The sequence below is a fragment of the Neovison vison genome, chromosome 4 (genome assembly GCF_020171115.1).
Source record: "Neovison vison isolate M4711 chromosome 4, ASM_NN_V1, whole genome shotgun sequence".
Classification (NCBI taxonomy): domain Eukaryota; kingdom Metazoa; phylum Chordata; class Mammalia; order Carnivora; family Mustelidae; genus Neogale; species Neogale vison.
The window spans coordinates 217,124,598-217,145,563 of record NC_058094.1 but is presented as its reverse complement, the minus strand read 5'-3'; the positions used below and the strand labels follow the sequence as shown (position 1 = coordinate 217,145,563).

At 51.5% G+C, this 20,966-nt stretch overlaps 1 protein-coding gene across 6 annotated transcripts in view; it reads left to right on the top strand.

Annotated features, from left to right (window-relative positions):
* HIPK2 (homeodomain interacting protein kinase 2) overlaps nt 1–20,966 on the top strand; it is a 172,074-nt gene that overhangs the window by 118,741 nt on the left and 32,367 nt on the right. For 4 of the 6 annotated variants that reach the window (XM_044246697.1, XM_044246696.1, XM_044246699.1 and 1 more), the window contains exons 3-9: nt 6,014–6,137; nt 6,405–6,524; nt 8,340–8,426; nt 10,382–10,566; nt 14,777–14,939; nt 18,527–18,734; nt 19,654–19,775. In XM_044246697.1, the coding sequence (XP_044102632.1) occupies nt 6,014–6,137; nt 6,405–6,524; nt 8,340–8,426; nt 10,382–10,566; nt 14,777–14,939; nt 18,527–18,734; nt 19,654–19,775 (1,009 nt within the window). The remainder of the gene's footprint in view (nt 1–6,013; nt 6,138–6,404; nt 6,525–8,339; nt 8,427–10,381; nt 10,567–14,776; nt 14,940–18,526; nt 18,735–19,653; nt 19,776–20,966) is intronic. The other 2 variants (XM_044246701.1, XM_044246700.1) reach the window with 1 other exon arrangement.

Sequence of the window (20,966 nt, the reverse complement as noted above, 5' to 3'; positions counted from 1 at the left end):
TTTCACGTATGTTTAAAGTATCCTGGGTGTCCCAAAATAGCAACGAGGAGACTTGTAAGGTGATTCCGTGGGGCGGCAAATGAAGGGTGAGTCATTAACAGAACCTGGGTGATTTGGAGCCCAATGGGGAAGGCCCGTTTCCTAAGCCAGCAGCCCTACCTGCTGTGGAACTGAGCCGAGAACAGAAACCGCGCCCATGGAAGAAACCAGAATATTTTCTTTTTGTTTTTAAGTGTGTCAGGTTTGAAGCAGAAAGGCCAAGAGGTGTGCCCTTTGTCACAGGGCCTGTCATCAGAGAGATGGTGCCAGCTTCAGGGGAAGCTGCTGCCGCTGGGGATATAGGGTTGGAGCAGAAAGGTTCCTACAGACGTGTAAGGAGCATGTCTTCTTCCACGCCCGGGCCCTGTGTTCGTGCCGCGGACACAGCCATGCCGTGGGGACGGGGCGGGCGTGGGGCTTGCACTCACCCTGCTCTGTGCCCCGGAGGCCACCACCGCCTGTCCACCTACCGAGACGCAGCTCACACTTCTCCCAGGAAGCCCTCCTGGCTCTGCCTCTCCCCCAACCCCCCGGCATTACCTGCCTTGTGCACTGGGCGCGCACTCCGCTCCTTATATGTTAGCCGTTGGCATGCTCTCGCCTGCAGCCAGACAGTGAGCTCCTGGAGGGACCATAGGGTCGCGTTCATTTGTTTTCCGGTCTCCAGCACAGTGCATGACACACGACAGACACTTAGGACATGGTGGTTTGGACATTCGAGGAACTGAGTGAATGAGCGGAGCTTGAGCCAACTTCTCGCTCAGACCAGCCGTTGGCGAGAATGGCTCTCACTTCAGTCAGGAGTAAACAAGCTTCAGCCACCATCAGACGTGCCTCAGGTGCGCTGAACAAAAGGAAACAGATTTGAGGCTTCACTTTGAACTTCCAGACGCTCAGAGCCGTATGGACCGGCAGTGCAGGGAACAGGGTGGGTGCGAGATCACAGCAGAATGGTCTTCAGTCCCCAGAGGACTCCGGACAGCCAGGTAGGAAAGCACCTTCCTCAGCTGAGGGCTCCTGGCCTAGACGTCCAGCAGGCACTCACAGAGCACGCGAGACCCAGAGCCTGCCCCCCCAGGAGGCTCAAGCGGGGGCTGGTGTGCGAACGTGTGTTCAGAACGTCTGGACCGAGCTGATTGTTGGTGGTCATGAGTTCATCCCCAGCGTGGCCAGCACAGGGAAGGTGGGCAGCGTGGGTTTGCAGAGGAAGCAGGTGGGGAGGGCCCAGGCTGCCGCAGAAATGTGGTCAGGGTATTGCGTGCGCCAGAAAAGGAGCGAAGGAGACTTTTGAGGGAGGATTGGAAAAGATCGAAACCAAAGGCAAGTGGCCTGTAGGGGGCTGGGGTCCTGGACTGAAGAACCACGAGCAAACGGAAGGCGGCGCTGGCTTCCAGAGAGTTCAGAAGAGATGGGCTTGGGAGGCCTGAGCCATGAGGCCTTTCCAGCCTCCTCAGGACCCTGGAACCCCCGGCCAAGCCCTGCCGCTCTCTCTGGCCTTTGTGTCGGAACCCACTGGTGAGCCTGCCTGTCACTGTCCTCTAGGCCCCACTCCCAGGTTCCTGCTCGCACGGAGGCCTGCTGTTCCTCAGGTGACATCCCGCCCCTTGTTCCCAGCTTCTGTTCCCTCACGAAGATTTACCCCTTCTGCTCTCCTCTTTGTGCTGCCTGAGAACTTGCCACCTGGGTCGCATATTTTAGCACTTCTTACGTTTAACGAAGGTTTATTCAATCAGCAAGTCCTTATTGATCGAGGGGCTACCAAATGCTAGGCACTGTGCCGCCCTGTGGGCGGAGCAGGGGGAGACACAGCACGCAGGTTATTGGGGAAGTGCTGTAAAGTGACATTTATGGCACTGGAGATGGAGACTAACTGGTGTCAGGGGAGGCCTGTCTGTGGCGGTGACAATTATGCTGAGGTTTGAAGGATGAGGAGGCAGCCAACGCCGCACGGAGGCGCTAGGTCCAGAAGGAGCTGGGGTCCTCCAGAAACTGAAATTGAAAGGACAGTGCAGGGCAGGGTCCCGATCGCTGAGGTCGGGTGGGCCGTGGAGGGATGTAGGTTTCCATCGGAGGGTCGCCGGGAGCCTCTGCAGGCCTGAGAGTGGAGGCGGAGGCAGTCTCGCTGCTCCGGCAGCTGCACAGAGAGCGGCCGCCACGGTGGAAGGAAAGGCCAAAGGCATGACCTGAGACGGAGCTCCAGGTGGCCAGGGCCAGCGCGGTGGCAGCAGACGTGGAGAATCAGGGGCTAGTCGGAGAGATCCTTGTGAGCGGCCACATGGACGGATTGGTGGTGAGGCCAAAGGGAGAGAAGGGGACCGGAGAGCGTCCCGGGTACCCTGCACGGGCAGCACGTGGGAGGGGCCAGGAGTCCCTTCGCAGAGCTGAGCCCCACAGAGGGAGGCCGAAGGGAAGAAGTCCCTTGTAAACAGACTGAGTTTTAGGCGACTGTGAGTCGTTCCCAGGGAGGCACTGGGCCACCAGGACAGAACTCTGGAGCTGAGAAGGTCCAGCGTGGAGAAGGACATTTAGAAGGACAAATGGAGCTCAGACCTGTGGCAATGGACGTGACGGCCATCAGCTTCCTAGGGCGGCGGAAACCGTCCCCTCAGAACGCGGGACTTAGAACAAAAGCCGTTTACTTCCATGGGCCTGGCAGCTTGAAGTCTAAATCCTGGTGTCAGGATTTAGGGACCCGCTCCTCCTGAAGCCATTCGGGGACCATCCTTCTGTGCCTCTCCCAGCTTCTGGTGGCCCCGGGCGCTCCTTGGCTGTTGGTGGCCTCACTGCAACCTCTGCCTGCATCCCCAGGTGGCCGTCTTCCCTCAGTCTGTGTCCCAGTGTCCCTCTTACGAGGACACCCGACCTGCTGGCTTCAGGGCTCACCTGCTCCAGCACGACATGATCTTCGCTACTACATCTGCAGCGACCCCGTCGCCAAATGGTGTCGCACACTGAGGAGTCAGGGATTAGGACTCCGACCTGTTTGGGCAGTTGACACAATTCAGCTTCTAACTGGCTGACCTAGAACAAGGGTGCAAAGAGAGAAGACAAAGGGTCCTTGGGCTTCGCCCTCTCGGAGCAGGTGGCTAGAGGAGGATAAGCCAGCAAAAGAAACAGGACAGATGTGGGAGCGTGTGGGGTCTGACAACCCCGACTGCGTGTGTCAAGACAGGAACGGGACGGGGTGGTCCCCTGTGGGAAGGACATGTGTCACAGAGCTGAGAAGCTGACCAGGGGATGTGACGTGACAATGGTCGGGACTGTGCCCTTGAGTGGAGCAGAGAGGGAAGTCCAGCGGGAGAAGGGCGAGAAGAGGGGGGCGGCGGGGCCGAGGAGCTACAGGAGATGACCCTGGAGATCTGGGGGGTCAGGGGCAGAGAAATGGGGCCACGGCTGCGGAGACATGAAGGGATAAAGGAAGGGTTTGGTTTTGTGTTTAGTTTGCTTTATCCTTATGTTCTATTTTATTTTTTGAAATGGGAGAACCCAGAGCATGCTTGTACACTTGAATTAGCTGTTTTTGTGCCTGTTTGTGTTGCACACGAGTAGTGTTCAGCCTGCCTTGTCACGTGGGCCCGTGTTGCCATCCCAGCCCCTCGGGGACAGGACCCTGCCTTCTATTGCTTTTGTCCCGCAGGCGTGTAGCCTGACACTTGAGCATTGGACCATCGTGTTCACAGCAAGAAACTGTGTTCTGCTGTCCATGTCCTGGCGTGGCGAATGGCCGCCGCCTCATTTTCCAGTAGAAAATGGACTGAGAGTGGTCTTCACAGACCCTGTTCGGGTAACTTCAGTTGACAAAACCCACATCTGGTGTTTCCTGCCAGAGAACATGCCCGAAGTCCCCCTTGCACCTGTCTTGTGTGTTGACTTTGGCCTTGCACATCCTCAGGGAACAGAAACTGGGAAATGGGTTTCCAGAGGTTTCACACGGCCTGCTCCGGGGCATGAGAGCAAGGTGATTAATCAGTTAGGAAAGCCGGCCCTGTGAGACCCGTGTGTTCCCAAGACCCAAGCTGGAGACACGGGTGGGGAGACAGGGGTGGGGGTGGGTGATCCTGCAGCCGCCCGCCTGCAGGGAGCTTTGCCGGAACCAGGGCAGGAGCTCGTCCCCCCACCAGGGAGAGGCCTGATGTGCGTGTGAGAGGACACGCTCTAGAACGGAGATGGCGGAAAGGCAGGCAGATTCCAACACATATGGAATAAGGGGATTACGTCGCTAGAGACAGCCTACAGTCATCCCATCCATTTACACCATCCACCGTGGGGCCTGAGGTGACTGGCAGGGGACTTCCAGGGGACTCACGAAGCCTTGGTGTGTGGGGCAACCCTAGACACAGTGACCTCGGCCTGTTGTAGGACTGAAAGCCCCATGACACAGGGCAGTCTGGCAAGGATGTGCCTAAAGCAGCCACAGGACTCCCCCCACCCCCGCCGCCCCATGCCCAAGTGCCGGAGGACAGCAGCGTCCTTCCACGTGCACAGGAGCCACCAGCAACCGGGACTGGAGGGCACAGGGCCCCACGGGAGGGGGAGGCGCCAGCAGAACCCTAGCAGCTGGGGACGCCAGCACTGAGGGGACGGGGAAGACCCACCCGGCCTCGGACTCTAGCAAGAGGATGTTTTGAGCCCAGACTGAGGACTCTGGCCTTCTAGAAGCACCTGGCAGCGGTGCTGAATCCCCAACTAGGAGCAAGTGAGGAAACGCCTCTTTACTCCCGAAGAATCAAGACTTTGCAACAAAACGTGTTGGTTTTTGTTTGTTTTCTTCAGCGCTATGATCTGGAGACAAAAGATGAGCCATGAGAGCAAATTTAAAAGAGCAAGGTGGGGCGATGCTTTTTAAGTGGGGGAAATTCAGCTCGAAGCTCCAAGACGAGGAGGGTGTTTTGAGCACACTCTGGCTCCCTCCTCCCGTGCTGGCTGGGTGAGGATAACCCAGACGGAGCCGTCTCCCCAGCTCCCACTCCAGGCTCCTGAAAGGGTCGGAGAGTGGCGTCTTCTGGCATTGCTTAATCAAGTGGGAAATTTACAGAGAAAACAGAAGCTGGGCTAATGCATCTCATTATCAGCAGAGTGCCTTGAGCCACATTTTTTTTTAAGCTGTGTTCATATCTCATACTTTGAACCTGGTTTTCTCCAAAATGTACCCCTGCTTAATCGTGACACATTCTTAGAAAAGAAAATGCGCTCTGTGGTCTCCTTGGTTTTCGTTACTAACTACATATGAAAATTTCCCTTTGAATTTAGGTGGTTTCCTTCAGAAACTCCGGCAGGTAACCTTGTCTGCCCCATGAAGGGACATAATCCTACAGTCAGGAACGGGTTTATAATGGGGTTTGGACTGGTACCCAGATTATGGATTCAGGAACAGGGTTCTGTAATTATGCTATTAGAGGACTTTCTAGGAGACTATCTTTTTAGAAGCTGATGATTAAAAAAATTAGTGTTTCCTTACAAAGTGTGATTCAGGCTCCTAAGAAGATGGATCATTGGCATTAACGGATTTGGGGTTGGATCCCCTTAATTCTGGGTAGAGGCCTGCTTTCTCTATTACTGAAAGTAGAACACCTGTATTTGAGAATTCCTTTGTAAAAACCAGGCATTCTCTAAAGATTGGTTTCCTGGGTCTTCAGTTACAAAAGATAACGCGTGAGTCTTTCTAAAGTGGTTACTAGTTCATCTGGTTGGAGTATAATGGCAATGAAGTCAATGGATGGGGCTCCCTGGAGGTCTATTCTAGACCTCCCCTTCATCTCAGCCGGCCCTCTGACCACACTGCCTGCTTACAGGGAGGACCAAGCCCAAGAATGGAGGGGTCACGGCCACACAGTACAAGAACCACAGGTCCCTTAGAGGGGGGCAGTCACGGCACCCCGGGTTTGAAAGATAGAATTTTATGGAGAGTTCGTGTAGAAGTAGCTGCCCACACTTCCAAATTGCTAATGATCTCTCTCCCATTCTTCCTTTTCAGAGCCCCCGAGATCATCCTTGGTTTACCGTTTTGTGAGGCAATTGATATGTGGTCCCTGGGCTGCGTCATTGCGGAGCTGTTCCTGGGCTGGCCGCTCTATCCGGGGGCTTCCGAGTACGACCAGGTGGGTCCCGGCAGTGCAGGCGTCCCAAGCCCTTCCTTTACAGCCTGACACGTGGCTGGCTTGTAGGCTGTTTCCTTGTCTCCCAAACCTTGCTTCTCAGAACAGCGCTTTTCTTTCTTTATTCCTCTTTCTTGCCCCTTTTTCTTCTGTTACTTCTTTCTTTCTCTATAAAATTGTCATCTTTTTCTCAAAGGCACCAGAGCCACAAGTACACCATATGTACAGCGACAGGAAACACCCTGACCTCGTTCTCATCTTCTCTTGCAGATCCGGTATATTTCACAAACACAGGGTTTGCCAGCTGAATATTTATTAAGCGCAGGGACAAAGACAACTAGGTTTTTCAACCGTGACACAGACTCACCATATCCTTTGTGGAGGCTGAAGGTAGGAAGAGCATCCCTTCCACTCCTCCCCAATGCCTGACACTCGGGGATGAAGGGCACCGTCCAGTTAGTGGGGAGCTTTGGCCACCGGCGCACAGATTGTGGCTTTCGCTTTGATTCAGTCAGCAGCATGGGAGAGGGGGCGACCGTTGTTGATGTGTGGGATGGATGAATTCGGATATTCAAAAGCACTGCTTGGCTCGGCCTGCTGCCTGAAAAGCTCAGATCCCAAATTCTGGTGGCTAAACTCTGGGATTACTATAATCCCAGTAAACCACAACTTGTTGGGTTTGTGCTGGAGACGGAAATGAACCACCCCCTACCCTCGAGGAGCTCCCAGTCCAAAGGGAGCCTGGATGCATGTGGAGAGCCCAAGCCCCTCCGCTCCACCCCCGCTGTCACACGGGCTCTGTCTCTGGTGGGAACAGAGTGTGGGGCCATAAGGAGGGAGCCTTGACTACTGCCTAGGACAGAAGATCTGGAAGGAGCATTTGAGCCAGGCCCGAAAGGATGAAGAGGGTCTTTTAGGCAGAGGAAACAGCCTCAACAACATGGCATCCAAGGCTCTAGGGAGGGGTCTGTTGGTCCCAGCCAGCAGGAGGTAAAGCGCACCATTGCACACCGTAAACTCTCGGGTGGTTTTACCTTAACGGAAACATATTTTGCTTTCACTTTGATCTGTGCCTAGTAATTAAAATTAATGTATTTTCCTGGGAAGGAGAAAATAATGCAAGTCTTAAGTATGTTTTATGTTCATTTTAGGTGTTTCTTTTTTTGCAAGAGAGTAGGTGGGGTTTTTTGTTTGTTGGTTGTGTGTGGTTTTTTTTCTGTTTTGACAAAAACCACAGCCGAATTCTAATACGATTTAATGATAAAGGATGGCCCGTGGTTGTAGATATAGAAAAGAGATTTGAGAGCTAAGCAACACTCTGAAGCTGTTGAGGAGAGGGATGGCACTTGGCAACTGCGAGAGTTAGCAGCTCAAGGTCAGGTCCAGGGAAAAAGAGTTCCAGGGTAGAGGAAGGTGAGGCCAGCCAGGGGCAGGGTTTGCTTCTGTGCCTTAGCAAGGAGCCTCAGTCCTCTCTGTCTGGGATCAGAGCCTAGCAGCTCCAGGCGTGGCATCCTTGAGTGAGATTTGGAAGATCAATTACCTGTGATCCATGGGTGAGTCCAGAAACCCCTAATAATTGGAGACAGCCACTTCCAAGACCAAGGCCAGTACAGGCACCATATGTGCATGACCCAGCCACAGGCTGACTCTGCAGCCAGCTGCCGCCTCTTGGCCATGCCTCCTTGGCAGACTCCTTCAGCTTGCCATTCCTCTTTGTCCTTCTAGAACATGGGTTGGTCATCGTCCTACCTAGGATGGTTGTGAAAGAATATGGAATGAGCTCATGGGCTTTAGAACAGTGCCTGGAATGCAGTGAGAGCCTCTGGATGAGAGTTTGAGAAATAAAATTGAGATTTATAGAACCATGTGGAAAAGGGCATCTGCTTTTCCACATGTGGAACCTCACCTTATCCCTTAAACTCAGGAGAAAATGAAGGTTATCGGGGATGGGGCATATTCTTGTCGGAACCCTCTGGATCTTATTCAGAGTAGGCCCCCGCCAGGCTGGGTGTCTGTGGGAAGGAGAGAAGAGAGAGAGGAGTTTGTGTGGAGAATGAGCAGGTCACTTTAAGAAGACTCCAAGTGTCCTCTGAAAGAGAGAAAAGACTTCTCCATGAGAAGCAGAAGTTCCAGGGTTGGAGTCAGTGACGTGACGAGGAAAGAATTCACATGACCAATCAATCAGCTTTTGCCTCTTTTGACTAGACACCAGACGACCATGAAGCAGAGACGGGAATTAAGTCAAAAGAAGCAAGAAAGTACATTTTCAACTGTTTAGATGACATGGCCCAGGTAAGCCCCAGGGGTGAGTATGCAATATTAGCCCTTTACAAACCAAGTGCAGCAAGACTCTGCTAATACAAGATGGCAGGTGGAACTGCCGTGTTTGACCTTGACCTTGGACAGTGACACACCACTCTTAGTAAGAAAACCACTGGGCTGGTGGAACATTTTCAAAACCTTACACTAGCTCTTTAAAAATAGTTTCAGTTGATTGGTTCCCATTTGTTTAAAAAAAAAAAAAAAGTACTGGCCAATCTTAGTGATGTTTCATGAGAAGAATTCAAGCTCCCGAGCACATTTGAGTCTCACACCCATGATTCAGTGTATTAATCCCCTCAGGCTGTTGTAACAAGGTACGACCACCTGGGTGACTTAGACAGGGGACATTTATTCTCTCACACTTCAAGAGGCCAGAAGCTTGGCATTAAGGTACCACCAGAACCAGCTCCCTCTAAAGGCTCTAGAGAGAAACTGAGGCCTTGGACCCATGCCTCAGGCCTGTGTCTGCTGGCCCCTGGGGGTCCTCTGTGTTCCCTGTTGGGGAACTGCTTCACCCTTGCCTCTTCGTCCTTCTTTATGTGGCCTTTATTCCTGGCTTTCCTCTTATCTGTGCACCCAAACCTCTTGCTTCTTTCTCTTATAAAGACACCAGCCATTGGTTTGGGACCCACCCTATCCCATATGACCTCATTTCGACTTGACTGACATCTGCACTAAGCAGGGTCGGGCCTGGTTAGTACTTGGATGGGAGACATCTGCAAAGACACTGTTTCCAAATAAGGTCACATTCATAGGTTCTGAGCATGAGGACTTAAACATATCTTTTGCTGCCACACAACTCAACCCACTTCAGTCAGTCTCTCTCAGCTCACTGGAGGGACCACAGGCTCTCACCTTTGTGCCCAGAGAAAATTCTAGAACTTTAGCTATTTTTAGTGGAAAGACAGTCTAAAATCAGGACAACCCAAAGAGAGTTTTTCTTAAAAGCAATGAGAAGTAAAGCTATAGACCAGTAAACACTCAGCACACTTCTTACTGAAGGTGAGTGTAACCAAAAATGATACTGAGTAAAGGATACTTGTTGGTTGATTAGAAGCTTAGATTGCCCGAGAAAACTGAAATTGCTTTCCAGAGCATGCCTTGGAAAATAATAGAAAGGACCACAAAACAAGTCTTTCAAAATCTGCCCTAGGCTTGCTCTTGGAAGAAAAATCCAGTGTTCAGATAACCTCCTTGCCTTGGCCAGAGGTAAGCCCTGTAAAGACGGGAATGAAATTAATTCTGGCCCTAACTCAGGGCACTGCCAGAGGACACAAACACTATAGACAGAGGAAGAGGTCACATTGGCCTCTGCAGGTTAAATAAATAACCCTTTCTTGTATTTCATTTTTTACTACTTGGTTACTACTTAGTTACTGTTTTTGAGTTGTGGTAAAATATGCATCACATAAAACTGACCACGTTAGCCACTGTTAAGGATCTAATTCAGTAGTATCAGTAGTATCAAGTACATTCAATAGTACAAAGTACATTTAGTAGTACCAAGTACATTCAGTAGTACCAGGTACATTCGGTAGTACCAAGTACATCCACATTGCTATGCAGCCAGTGCCCAGAAGTCTTTCCATCTTGGGATTATTTTCAGTGAGGTGTAATGTGAGGTACATTTCAACTCAGCTGATGGAAGCAGGAACAGTGCACATCCTGTCACTCCTGCGTGTTTTTGGGTACCGGTCGCAGCCTGTGCCCTTGGCCTCCCTCGGCCTTCCCTGGAAAGGGAGCAGCCACAACCTATAGTCAGTGATGGCCCGTGCAGATGGCAGGAGCCCTGCACAGACACCCTCCTGGGGATCGGGAAGGGGAGACTGTGAGAGGGAGACAGAGTTGCGAACAGAGAATAAGGGCGGTTGGGGGAAGGGGGAGGCACAGCAGGGTTTTGGTGACCTGTCCCGATTTCCCTCCAGGTGAACATGACAACAGATTTGGAAGGCAGTGACATGTTGGTGGAGAAGGCAGACCGGCGGGAGTTCATCGACCTGTTAAAGAAGATGCTGACCATAGATGCTGATAAGAGAATCACTCCAATCGAAACCCTGAACCACCCCTTCGTCACCATGACACACCTACTCGATTTTCCCCACAGTACACAGTAGGTGTCCTGCTCGGTGCTCTTCACCAGGGGTCAGCAAACGTTCCCTTTAAAGTCCCAGGTAGTAAATATTTTAGGCTTGTAGAGTAGCTTTTGCCATTACAGCTGAAAGCAGGAGGCCAGTGGGTGAGGCTGCATTTCAATCAAACGTTATTTGTAAAAACAGGCAGCGGCCAGATAGGGCGCCCAGGGCCACACTTCGCTTTACACCAAAAAGGAGGGACTGGTGGAGGCGGGAGAGCGTGGGGGGGATGAACCGGCTGCTCGGAAGGTGAGCGTCCGTGAAGCAGAGCCTCCTTCGGCGCCACGGGTCATGCCCAGAACCACGCTGGAGTGGCCTCGGTCTAGTGGGGGTTCCGGGATTCCGGTTGGTTCAGTCGTTCATCCATTCGGCGCGCTGTGTGCTGTGCCACGGGCAGGTACCGACCAGGTGGGGCAGAGCAGATGGGAGCCGCCACCCACTGGGGCTCCCAGCCTGTAGGTGAGAGAAAGGCACCAAACCCGTGATCCCCAGAGAAGCGGCTATTACCGGGGAAAGTAGGCTGCCGTCCGGGCCGGGTGGGGCAGCCCCTGCGGGGTGAGTGCGGGAGGACGGGCAACAGGGCACCAGGGAGGAGGCCGGCGGGGGCAAGAAGGGCGCTTCCTGCCTGGGGCCTCCCAGTGCGGGTGGCAGGGGGGCCGGGGTTCTGGAGGCAAAGAGGCCTCAGGATGCGCCGGGCAGGGCCCCGTGGTAAGGATGGAGATCTTCATCCTTCAGTCCCACAGAGGCACTTCTGAGCAAGGGATGGCTCGTTCGAGTTAGGCTGAACAGAGACCTGCCTGCCGCTGCTCCGTCAGGCCAGAGGAGCTGGGAGACCAAGGGCCTGTCCGGGTCGGCAACGGGGAAGTTGCGGGTGGCCTGAGAGCTGTTTGAGGGGAAGCAGCAGCCAGTTTAGCCGATTGCAGGACTGGGCGGGGGAGAAACAGGAGTGACTAGAGGGGACCGAGGGGGTTTTTCTGATAGAAGGAGACTAGAACAGTTTCAGATGCTGGCGCGAGGTGTTTGTGGTGAGCGAGGGAATGAGGAGAAGGATGCAGACATTCCCGGAGGGGCCAGGTGGGGGCCAGGCGTGCAAGGCCATTGTCATCAGGCTAGGCCAATGTCAGCAGGTCACCGGGTTGAGAAGTAGCTGAGAAGCCGTAGTGCCTGATACCCGAAGCCTCCACCGGTGGGCCGGGCCTGGGGCACAGTGGAGGAGCAAGGTAGCCCAGGCCACAGTGATGGATGGCGAGAGGGGGTGGCAGGATGATGCGAGTGTTCCAGAAGACTGAGACCCAACACCAAGAGCAAGGTGTTTGGCTGCATTGGTTTCTTCTAAGGCAACTCTGCCTGGCTTGTTGATGGCCCTCTCCCCCTCCCTCCTCCCTGGGCCTTCTGTACACATCTGTGTCCTGATTTCCTCCTCCTCTGGGAACTGGATGAGGCCCACCCTGATGGCCTCATTTTACCTCTCTAAAGATCCTGTCTCCAAATGCAGGCCCATTCTGAAGCACTGGGCTCAGCACCTCAACACAGGGATGGGGGCACAATTCAGCCCATAATGGAGGGTGACGGGGGGGTAGCACTTCAGCCTCTCAACCTCGAGATTCTTGGGATGTGACAGAATAAGAAGTCCCCGAGTGTGTGTGGGGAGAGGTGATATGCTTGAGAGAGTGCCCAATTTTAGTTCGGGTTAGGACATAGGGATGCAAGGGGAGGCTGAGCATGAGAGAGACCTCTGCCCGTCCTGGCCGGCGCTCAGGCTGGACTTGACCCTCTCCGAGTGGCAAGAAATGAGTACGTGGCCCCCTCCATACCACCTCTAATTTCAGTGCTTGTCCTTATCGGTTGACACTGAGTAAGTCAGATCACATTGCCACGACCAGTGTTTCCTTGGTTTGAAACAACCAGCCTCTAGTACAAAGAAGGAACTTGAACCCCTCCATAGCAGAATCTCATTACAGGATTTGTCCTGCTTTTGGGGTGGAGGGGTAAGTCTAGCAGTCGGTCTGTACAACAGAAGGAAGGCACACTTGGTGAGTTACTGGATAGGGCTCCCATGAGGTCAGTCTCTCTGTATTCGGGGCAAAGTGAGACACTTGTAGAACAGCGTGGCAGGAGGTGGAGTCCTGCTCTCTAGAAGGCTCCCGTCAGCCGTCTGCACAGTCGATGACACGGTCCCCCACAGAAAGTCAGTGGCATGGTTGAACGACCTCAGGGCCCTGCCCGTCTCTGGGTCCTGTGAAGGAAGTGGGAATAAAATGCTTCATTGTACTCGATGAAGACCAAGCTCGGAGACCATGAGCATCAGCTTCAGGTGCAGAATTCGGTGTAGGTCCAAGAGGATCCCTGGCAATGTAGAATTCAGAAAATGGGCCCCAGAAGGAAAGCCAGGTCTTTGAGCACACCTTAGCTTACCTGAGAGTAGGCCTAACCCCTCAGGGGCCCTAGTACTGGCTGGGAAGACCATGAGAACTGTAGGGCAAGAAGAAACCTCCAGCCCACGCTGCTGAGGACCACGCTCAACCTTGGGGCTGGGCCAGAGCTGCCCCAACATCTAGATTAATAGGTGAAAGGGACCCCTTCTCCATACCAGGGGGCTAGTGCACAAATTCCTTAAAAGTCATTTTCTCACAGAATTAACCCAAAGTGCAAGTGCTTGCCTGTCTTCATGAAACTCAAAACTCAGACCACTTCAGTTAGAAAATTCATAGTCTAAAAGCTTCAGAATTGTCACAAAACCATATAATGCGTTTAAATACACTCCAAAAAGAATACAAAACCCATCATTTTATTCTTTCAGCTTCCACATGAAAGCACTTAGCCATTTGCTTGGTACTTAGTAGATGCTTCAAGCACGCTGGCATCACAGCATTCTTGCTAGTTCTTAACTCTTAGCTACCACAGAATAGGTTTTCCTTTCTCTCCAGGTCGTCAGTCAGTAAGTGTTTATTCTGTGTGTGTAGTGGTCATTAACTCAGAAAGGAAGGATTCTCTGAGCGCGTCCAAGTTCGAAACATCGTTCATGGAAAGGATGTTTGGGGATAGCCCACATACACCCGGTTGGTCCAAAATCTAGCACACCCATAGGATCCATTTGTGATCTTAAAGTAGTAGAAAATGAATATTTATATCCAGTTATTACATTATTTGTAACATAAGTATTTAAAATTGAAATTTAAGTGCTGTTTCACTATCCTGAATGTGAGCATTGGAGGAAAAGTAAGTTTCATGAGAAGACAGAAGTGAATGAGAAACAATGTATAAATTCTGAGGGATCCTCTGTGGGGGATTTTCAAGAGCTCAGCGGTGGAAGCCACTATGGCTTTCCTTTTCCTCCATGCTGGTGTCAGCAACATTTGTATACTTGACTTTCCTAACTAGGATTCTATTTTGATTCACGGATGCACTGGAGGAAGAGAGTGCGGGAGATAATTTTTATTTCATGTAACTGGGCAAGAGTGAGAAAAGCGAAAGGGAGGGTGAATCGGGAGGTTGAGGAGGCTGTATGGGCACGTGTGAAGACTGCTAGTGATTAGCTCTTCACCTTGGCAGATGACCTGTCCGTCCTCTCTTAAAACTTCATCCTTACTTGTAAGACGGGGGCAGCAGTCCTCTCTCTTGTAGTTGTAGGACTGAGTGAAGAGTGCTGGCAAACACCTGCTTGTTCTCAACCAGTGTTAAGCACGATTACTATTTACCACGAGCATTACTGTTCCTGTTACACGTGCAATCCCAGGCGGCCAAAGAGTGACGACAGGGACAAGGTGCTGGGCTGGCTCCTTCCTTGGCCATCCCCTAGATGGCGCCGGTGCCCCAGAAGCTCGAGAAGTTGTCTGGTCAGAAGCGGCTATTTCATGTCCCCGGTCAGAAGCCACCCTGAAGGCCAAGTACGAGCGGTGGGGTTAGTTCAGCAGATCAGGGGTATAAGGAAAATACAGGGAGAGCCGTCACATCTCTTATGCTATGGAGAACCATTACTGGTCCTCCATGGGGGAAGGGAGCATAAGGCAGTGGGGGCAGTTCATCTGAGTAAAGGGGACTCTTGCAAATGTAGACTAAAGTTAAGTTTCCCCCATTCTTCCTTACTGCATTAATGTTGTTCTCCCTTTCTCTCCTTCTCTCCATTTTTTCCCCTCTCTCCATTACCTTCTTCCCTTTCCCTACTGCCTCTGCCTTTTGCACGAACAGTGTCAAATCATGTTTCCAGAACATGGAGATTTGCAAGCGTCGGGTGAACATGTATGACACGGTGAACCAGAGCAAAACCCCCTTCATCACGCACGTGGCCCCCAGCACATCCACCAACCTGACCATGACCTTCAACAACCAGCTGAACACTGTCCACAACCAGGTGAGTGGGGAGCAAAGGGGAAGGTGGGCGGGGCTGAGAGTGAGCATCAAGAGTCGTATTTCCCCCCCAAACCTAGTCAGGAGATCATATACAGGAGACACTGTCATATGCAGAATTCCTCTACTATGTCAGAAAGTGTTTACTTCCAAACTTACTTCCTTTGAGGGACCCAGGCACTCTGTATGGACTGCTGGTCCCACAGAAAGGTTCCAGAAAGGACTCTCTTGGGGTGCTCTTTCTGAGATGATACTTCTTTGTGTTTCCCTCTGTCCCGATGTGGGAGTAACGTAGAGCCTCCTGCTCTAATGGCTTTGTGTCTGACATCTGCCAGTAAAGAATTCGAGCCCGGGAAGAGACGCTGGCAGTCGTACAGTACAGACCCCCCTCCCCCTTGTCCCCGCATGATGGGGTCTACGTGATCTCCCAGGACAGATAAAACCCGTCCTTTCTCCAAGTCACAGGGAAAATCAGTTCATCAGTCTGTCACCAGAATCCCAGCAACTGGAACCATAAGGTTTTCTTCTCACACATTTCCAACTTTTTGCAAAAAATTAGCAGAACCCCGCACCTCACGCGTTATTTAAAATATAAATGATGCCCAGGAACTATTTACTGAGTAAGTAATCTCCAAATCCTAGTCCAGGTTGCCTCTGATATCTAAGAGAATTTTGCTTTTATTCCCAAATTCCGGTCTTCCCACTTTCCCCAAAGAACTAACTGTCCCTAGATTTCTTTTCAGCCTTATCAAATCTGCAGTGGTCACAACACTCCTGTGTATGTCTGCACACACCCCTCCAGAGGAAAGGAGTGCCTGTGTTCTAATCCTGAAATACGAACACCTCAGCTACCAGCCCCCTCCTCCCCCAGTCTCCTCCTCCTCTCCCCCACCTCCCGGGTCTCTAGGCCAGTCCTGCAGCACACTGAGCTGCCCAGGCCCAGCTTTTCTTCCCTGCCCTTTGTCCCCCTGCGTATGTCCAGGAGAGGCCACCTGGAGACTGCCACCCCCGGGGCTGTTGGTATTAAGACTCTCCTTAGGGCGAAGAGCCAGGCCAAGACCTGAACTCCAAAGAAATGAATGCGCCCCTCACCCCCCAGGGCCTGACCCAGCGCTCAGGCTGTGTCCACAGCCAGACCTGTGAGCTGCTTGACAAAATACCACCGTGGTTTTGTCCTTCATCACCAGAACCCCATCACATCAGCTGGCAGAAGCGGGGGATTGTTTTAAGATTTTATTTATTTATTTGAGGAGAGAAAGAGTGAGCGGGGGAAGGAGCATAGAGGGGGGACAAGCAGACTGCATGCCGACATGGGGCTCTATCTCAAGACCCCGAGATCGCAACCTGAGCCAAAACCAAGAGTCTGACCCTTAATCGACTGAGCCACGCAGGTGCCTCTGGATGGGTTAATAGGACAGAGAAGTTCGTTTAAATTGATGGAGGGGGAGGGTGTTCAGTGCAGGGCACAGGGGACACAGGTGAGACCCTGAAGCGCAGAGGCGTGGAGAGAACGCTGTGGGCCGTAGACTGTGTGTGAGTCAGTGGGCCCCGCGCTCGCACCACGCTAACCCGAAGTGAGTGGACTCTGGCTGGTGCCGTGAGCACAGCGAGCAGAGGGAGATAAATTCGGAGGGGAGGTTTGGCCAAACCATGGGAAAGGCGTGCCAGACTGAAGTGCGTGGACAGCGTTCATTAGACAGTAATTGGAGATTTGGGGGCAGAGGGTGACAGGCACAAGGTAGTCTTTTGGAAAGAATGTTCTAGCCTCAGCCCCAAGAAGAACTGGAAAGGGAAAGTGGAGGCCGGAACTCACTAAACAGGAGTCCAGGCAGCAGGAGAGAGACCCTCAGCTCAAGAAGTCGGGATTAAAGAGTCAGGTCCAATGGATGAGTTGAAGGAGGCAGCTACAGGAGGTGGAACAGGCAAGTCCCCTTGTGGGACTCGCCTGTTGGTCCCCAAAGAGGGAAGCCGAAGGGACAGTGAAATGTGTATGAGGAGGAGTCTCCAGGACAGGTGGGGCGGCAGAGAGAACAGAGAGGAAACACAAGGCATGTCATCAGTAATGAAACACAGATGCTTACACACACGCATCACACATACATTCCCAGTCACGCTACCTGGAAGCCCAAAACAGCCACTTACTCTGACAACACGTATCTTAAAATCCAGACATGTACGTCACCTAACGTACTGATTACTTTCAAACAGATTAATTTGCTTTGCACAAAAGTTCACCATAAAGTCTAAGTATTGAAACAAATAAAAATGTAAAATGAATTGGGGTTTTTTTGGTAAAGTGAGATTTTATCCTTCTTACCAATTTTGAGATGTATGCGTACCTTCTTAAAATTCTATTTCTACGTGTGTCCAAGATAGCCTTGTGGCTCTTGCCTCCTTATCCAGTCCACGGAAGCTCTAGCAGCAAAACTTGTAAGCCATGTTGAATCTGAGGACACAGACGCCCTCCTCCCCCTAGCGTGTGCAGGATCAGCGTGAAGAAGGCTGAGACGGGGCAAAGCCAGAGAATTTCCCGTTCAGAACTGCGTTTCTGTGCTTCCCATGGACATTCTCAAATGATGTCTCTTTCCGAAAGATGCAGGAGAGAGGACACAATTTCAGAGTTTATTTAACTCCTCCCCATTTAAATTCTCCTGACCCACCGGCACTCTCCTCTCTGGCTTCCAGCCTTCGGAGCCGAACACTACTGTAAGAATGCCCCAAACTCAAACAGGAAGCCCCAGGCTCGGTGTGTCCCTCTCCCTGGCTGTTTCTAGAGCGTGTTAATTTGCAGTTACATGCTCTGCAGCCGTCTGAGCAGCTCTGTAAGCAGTACTCGCCTTAGGCCCGAGCAGGAGGGCCCCCTTCCGAGGCCTCCCGCAGCCTTCCTCCGTGTGTGTGTGCTTCTGTGCCTTCTGTGCCTTCTGTGCCTGTGCCCGTGCCTGCAGGTGGCCTCCTCCTGGCTTCATCCTCCTGAGTACAGACTGTGCCACCAGCCCCAAGGGAAGGGGGAACAGAGCTTGCACGTGTGAGCTGGCAGGTCCACATACGTGCACCCAGAGCACCCAAGTTGTGGGATGGAGCTGGGGCAGGAAGAGAAGCAGGCAGGACGCCATCTCTCGTCTCCTCCCCTGCCCTCGCCCATTCCTCACCCCATCACCATGGTCCAGTGCAGAACCCAGGGAATCTAAGAGTCCTGAACTCAAACCTGGCCTTCTAGGTAGTTGTGAAGTACATTTGTCAAAGCAAAAAGGCAGAACATAAATAGTTCCTGGCCTGATTTTTAACTTTGCAATTTTTAGACCTCGTTACGCAAGCTTCAGTGTGCCCTCTCGGCCAAGCCCTGCCAATGTTAGGAATTGGCGTGAGTGGAAGCACCAAAGGTGATTCTGTTGTGGCCACAGGTGCCCGCTTCTCCTTGGGCCTTCAGCAGTGTCTCCACCCCCCTCTGTTTTCGCTTTTTTGCTCTTGGTTTTTATTCGTTTGCTCTTCTTTTGAGTTCATTTATTTGCTTTAGACTCGTGGCTCCCAGCATACCACCTCCCTCATTTTTTATTTTTGTTTATTTTTGTTTAATCCCCACCACTCCTTTAGGCTCCCACCTCCTCCAGTGCCACTCTTTCCTTAGCCAATCCCGAAGTCTCCATACTAAACTACCAATCTGCACTCTACCAGCCCTCAGCGGCGTCCATGGCCGCAGTGGCCCAGCGGAGCATGCCGCTGCAGACGGGAACAGCCCAGATCTGTGCCCGGCCCGACCCCTTCCAGCAAGCTCTCATCGTGTGTCCGCCCGGCTTCCAAGGTGAGCACCAGCAGACGCGGCCCCTCACCTGCTTCTTACCGCGGGACCTCCAGGGCCCTGGTACCTGCAGTTTCCTGGCATCACTGAACTTGAGGGCCCCCTCCTGCTTCAGCCAGCCTAGAAACAAGAGGACTTAAGCCTCAGCACCAAATTGTTTTTCTCCCCACCTTGCTGGTGTTTTGGTCCCTGGCCAGCTGTCTGTAAAGGGGCGTGTTGTCTGCGCTTCTGTTGTTAGGCTGATGTCAGCTTATGTTTCGTCCGATAAAATATCCTCTGGGCGGTTATCTGGAAAGAGCTGCCACTCTGCCAGCCAGCGTAGCCTCCTTTCTCATGCAAAACACAAATCTCCCTGAAAAGTACCTCCTAGGCTGGTCCCCCAAATGATTCATGAGCCACACACCCCAGCGCTCTTCTGAGAGCTCTAAGAAGCCAGAGTTGAGGTGCACAAGGTTACCGTGTATCCAGAAATCTCAAGTGTTTATTTCCGCTCCCCCGACTGTGTACACCTGTGTGTGGCGGCTCAGTTTCAGAGTCGGTGCCTTTCCAGTGTCGATGCCGTTCCAGTGGATTCGTACACTCTTCCCAACACCCCTGGCTCTGACAGACCCCAAGTGTATTTACATGTTAGAAGCCATTCTTCTGCTGTGATTTGTTGGCATAACTGTTCCCCTTCAGGCTTTTATAGACTCCTTAATTTGACCTTCTGATCTCTAAAAGTGTTCAAAGTTGGGTTTTTTATGGCTTTTAAATTTTTAAGTTAGAAACTAAAGGGGAGACTTGCAAAGAACCAGGTGACAGCTGGTGAGGGCTGGAGTTGGGGGGGAGAGGAGACCCGACCAGCTGGCTAGGAAGGTTCTCCACATCCAGCGGTTTCTGACCCCTCAACAACCCCTCTCTCCCTTCCCCGGGTCTGGAACAGGATTGCAGGCCTCGCCCTCGAAGCACGCTGGCTATTCCGTGCGAATGGAGAATGCCGTGCCCATCGTCACTCAAGCCCCAGGAGCGCAGCCTCTTCAGATCCAACCAGGTCTGCTCGCCCAGGTAATTCTTTCTTTATTATTACTTGTACTGCCATTATCCGTGTTAATGTTGTTCACAAAAGAGATAGATCTCCACTAATTCCTTCCTTGGCGATGAGTTAGGTGCTTTGACTCATTAGAATAGATCAGTAATATTCTGAATGATCCCCAGGTGAATCACCTTCCTACGTATCTTGCTTATAATTCCACAAAGAAATTTAGACACAGGGAGAGTCTGGGGAAATTATTATTACTTTTGTAGCTTTATAATGCAAATTAATATGGGAGACATAGGTTTTAATCCTAACTCTGCTAATAACTTTGTGACCTAAGGCAAGTCAGTTAACATTTCTTTGCCTTGAATTTCTTTCTTATAAAATAGAAATGATTTTTTAGAGCCAAAAAGAGCCTTGGAGATTATCTCCTTATTTCATACGGAGCTGAAAAGCCAGGATCACAGAAGCTGTGAGCTGGAACCTTCCTTATCTGTTCACATAGGTACTCTGAAGGTAGAATGAGAACACAGAGGTGAAAGTGGTTGAAAATGTGTAACATGTTGTGGAAATTTAAGGCAACAGAGTGACACGGTGATAACAGTCATCCGTCTTTAACAGCACTCAAATACATCATCATTATGCCAGACACTTTATAGTTGTTAATTGATTTAATTCCCACAACAGCATGATAAGTAAGTTATCTGTCTCCAGGTGACAAATAGAGAAAACAGGCACAATCACTGCCTCAGAGTCCCATAGCCATCAGGTGAGAGAATCAGGACACAAACCCTTCTACAGAATCGTTTCCATCGTTGGGCAGCAAGGATTGCTTAACCTAAATGTTGTTAGTTTAGAAGCACATTAATTTGTAAACAAAGTAGGTTCCCAAAGCCTATTCTCAGAGTGTTCCTACAGACAGTTCATATATGGTATCTTCTGTTGAATAGAAGTTTCTGGGCTTAATTTTAATGTAGCAGAATTGCAAAGATGTGTTTGGGCTCCCTACTCAGTTGGCCTTTCTCATGGCCCCGCTGTCTTGACTGTTAAAGCTGGCACCCTTCTTGCTGTCTGGGAAAGCCTCGTTTCCTTTTTGTTCTTCAGAATTTCCTTGTCAGCCTTGTCCCTTCACTTCCCATATGAACTTAACCATCAGTCTTACAAACAAAACAATCACTGGCTCAGAGTTACACAACATTTAGCAACTGTCATTACAAAAC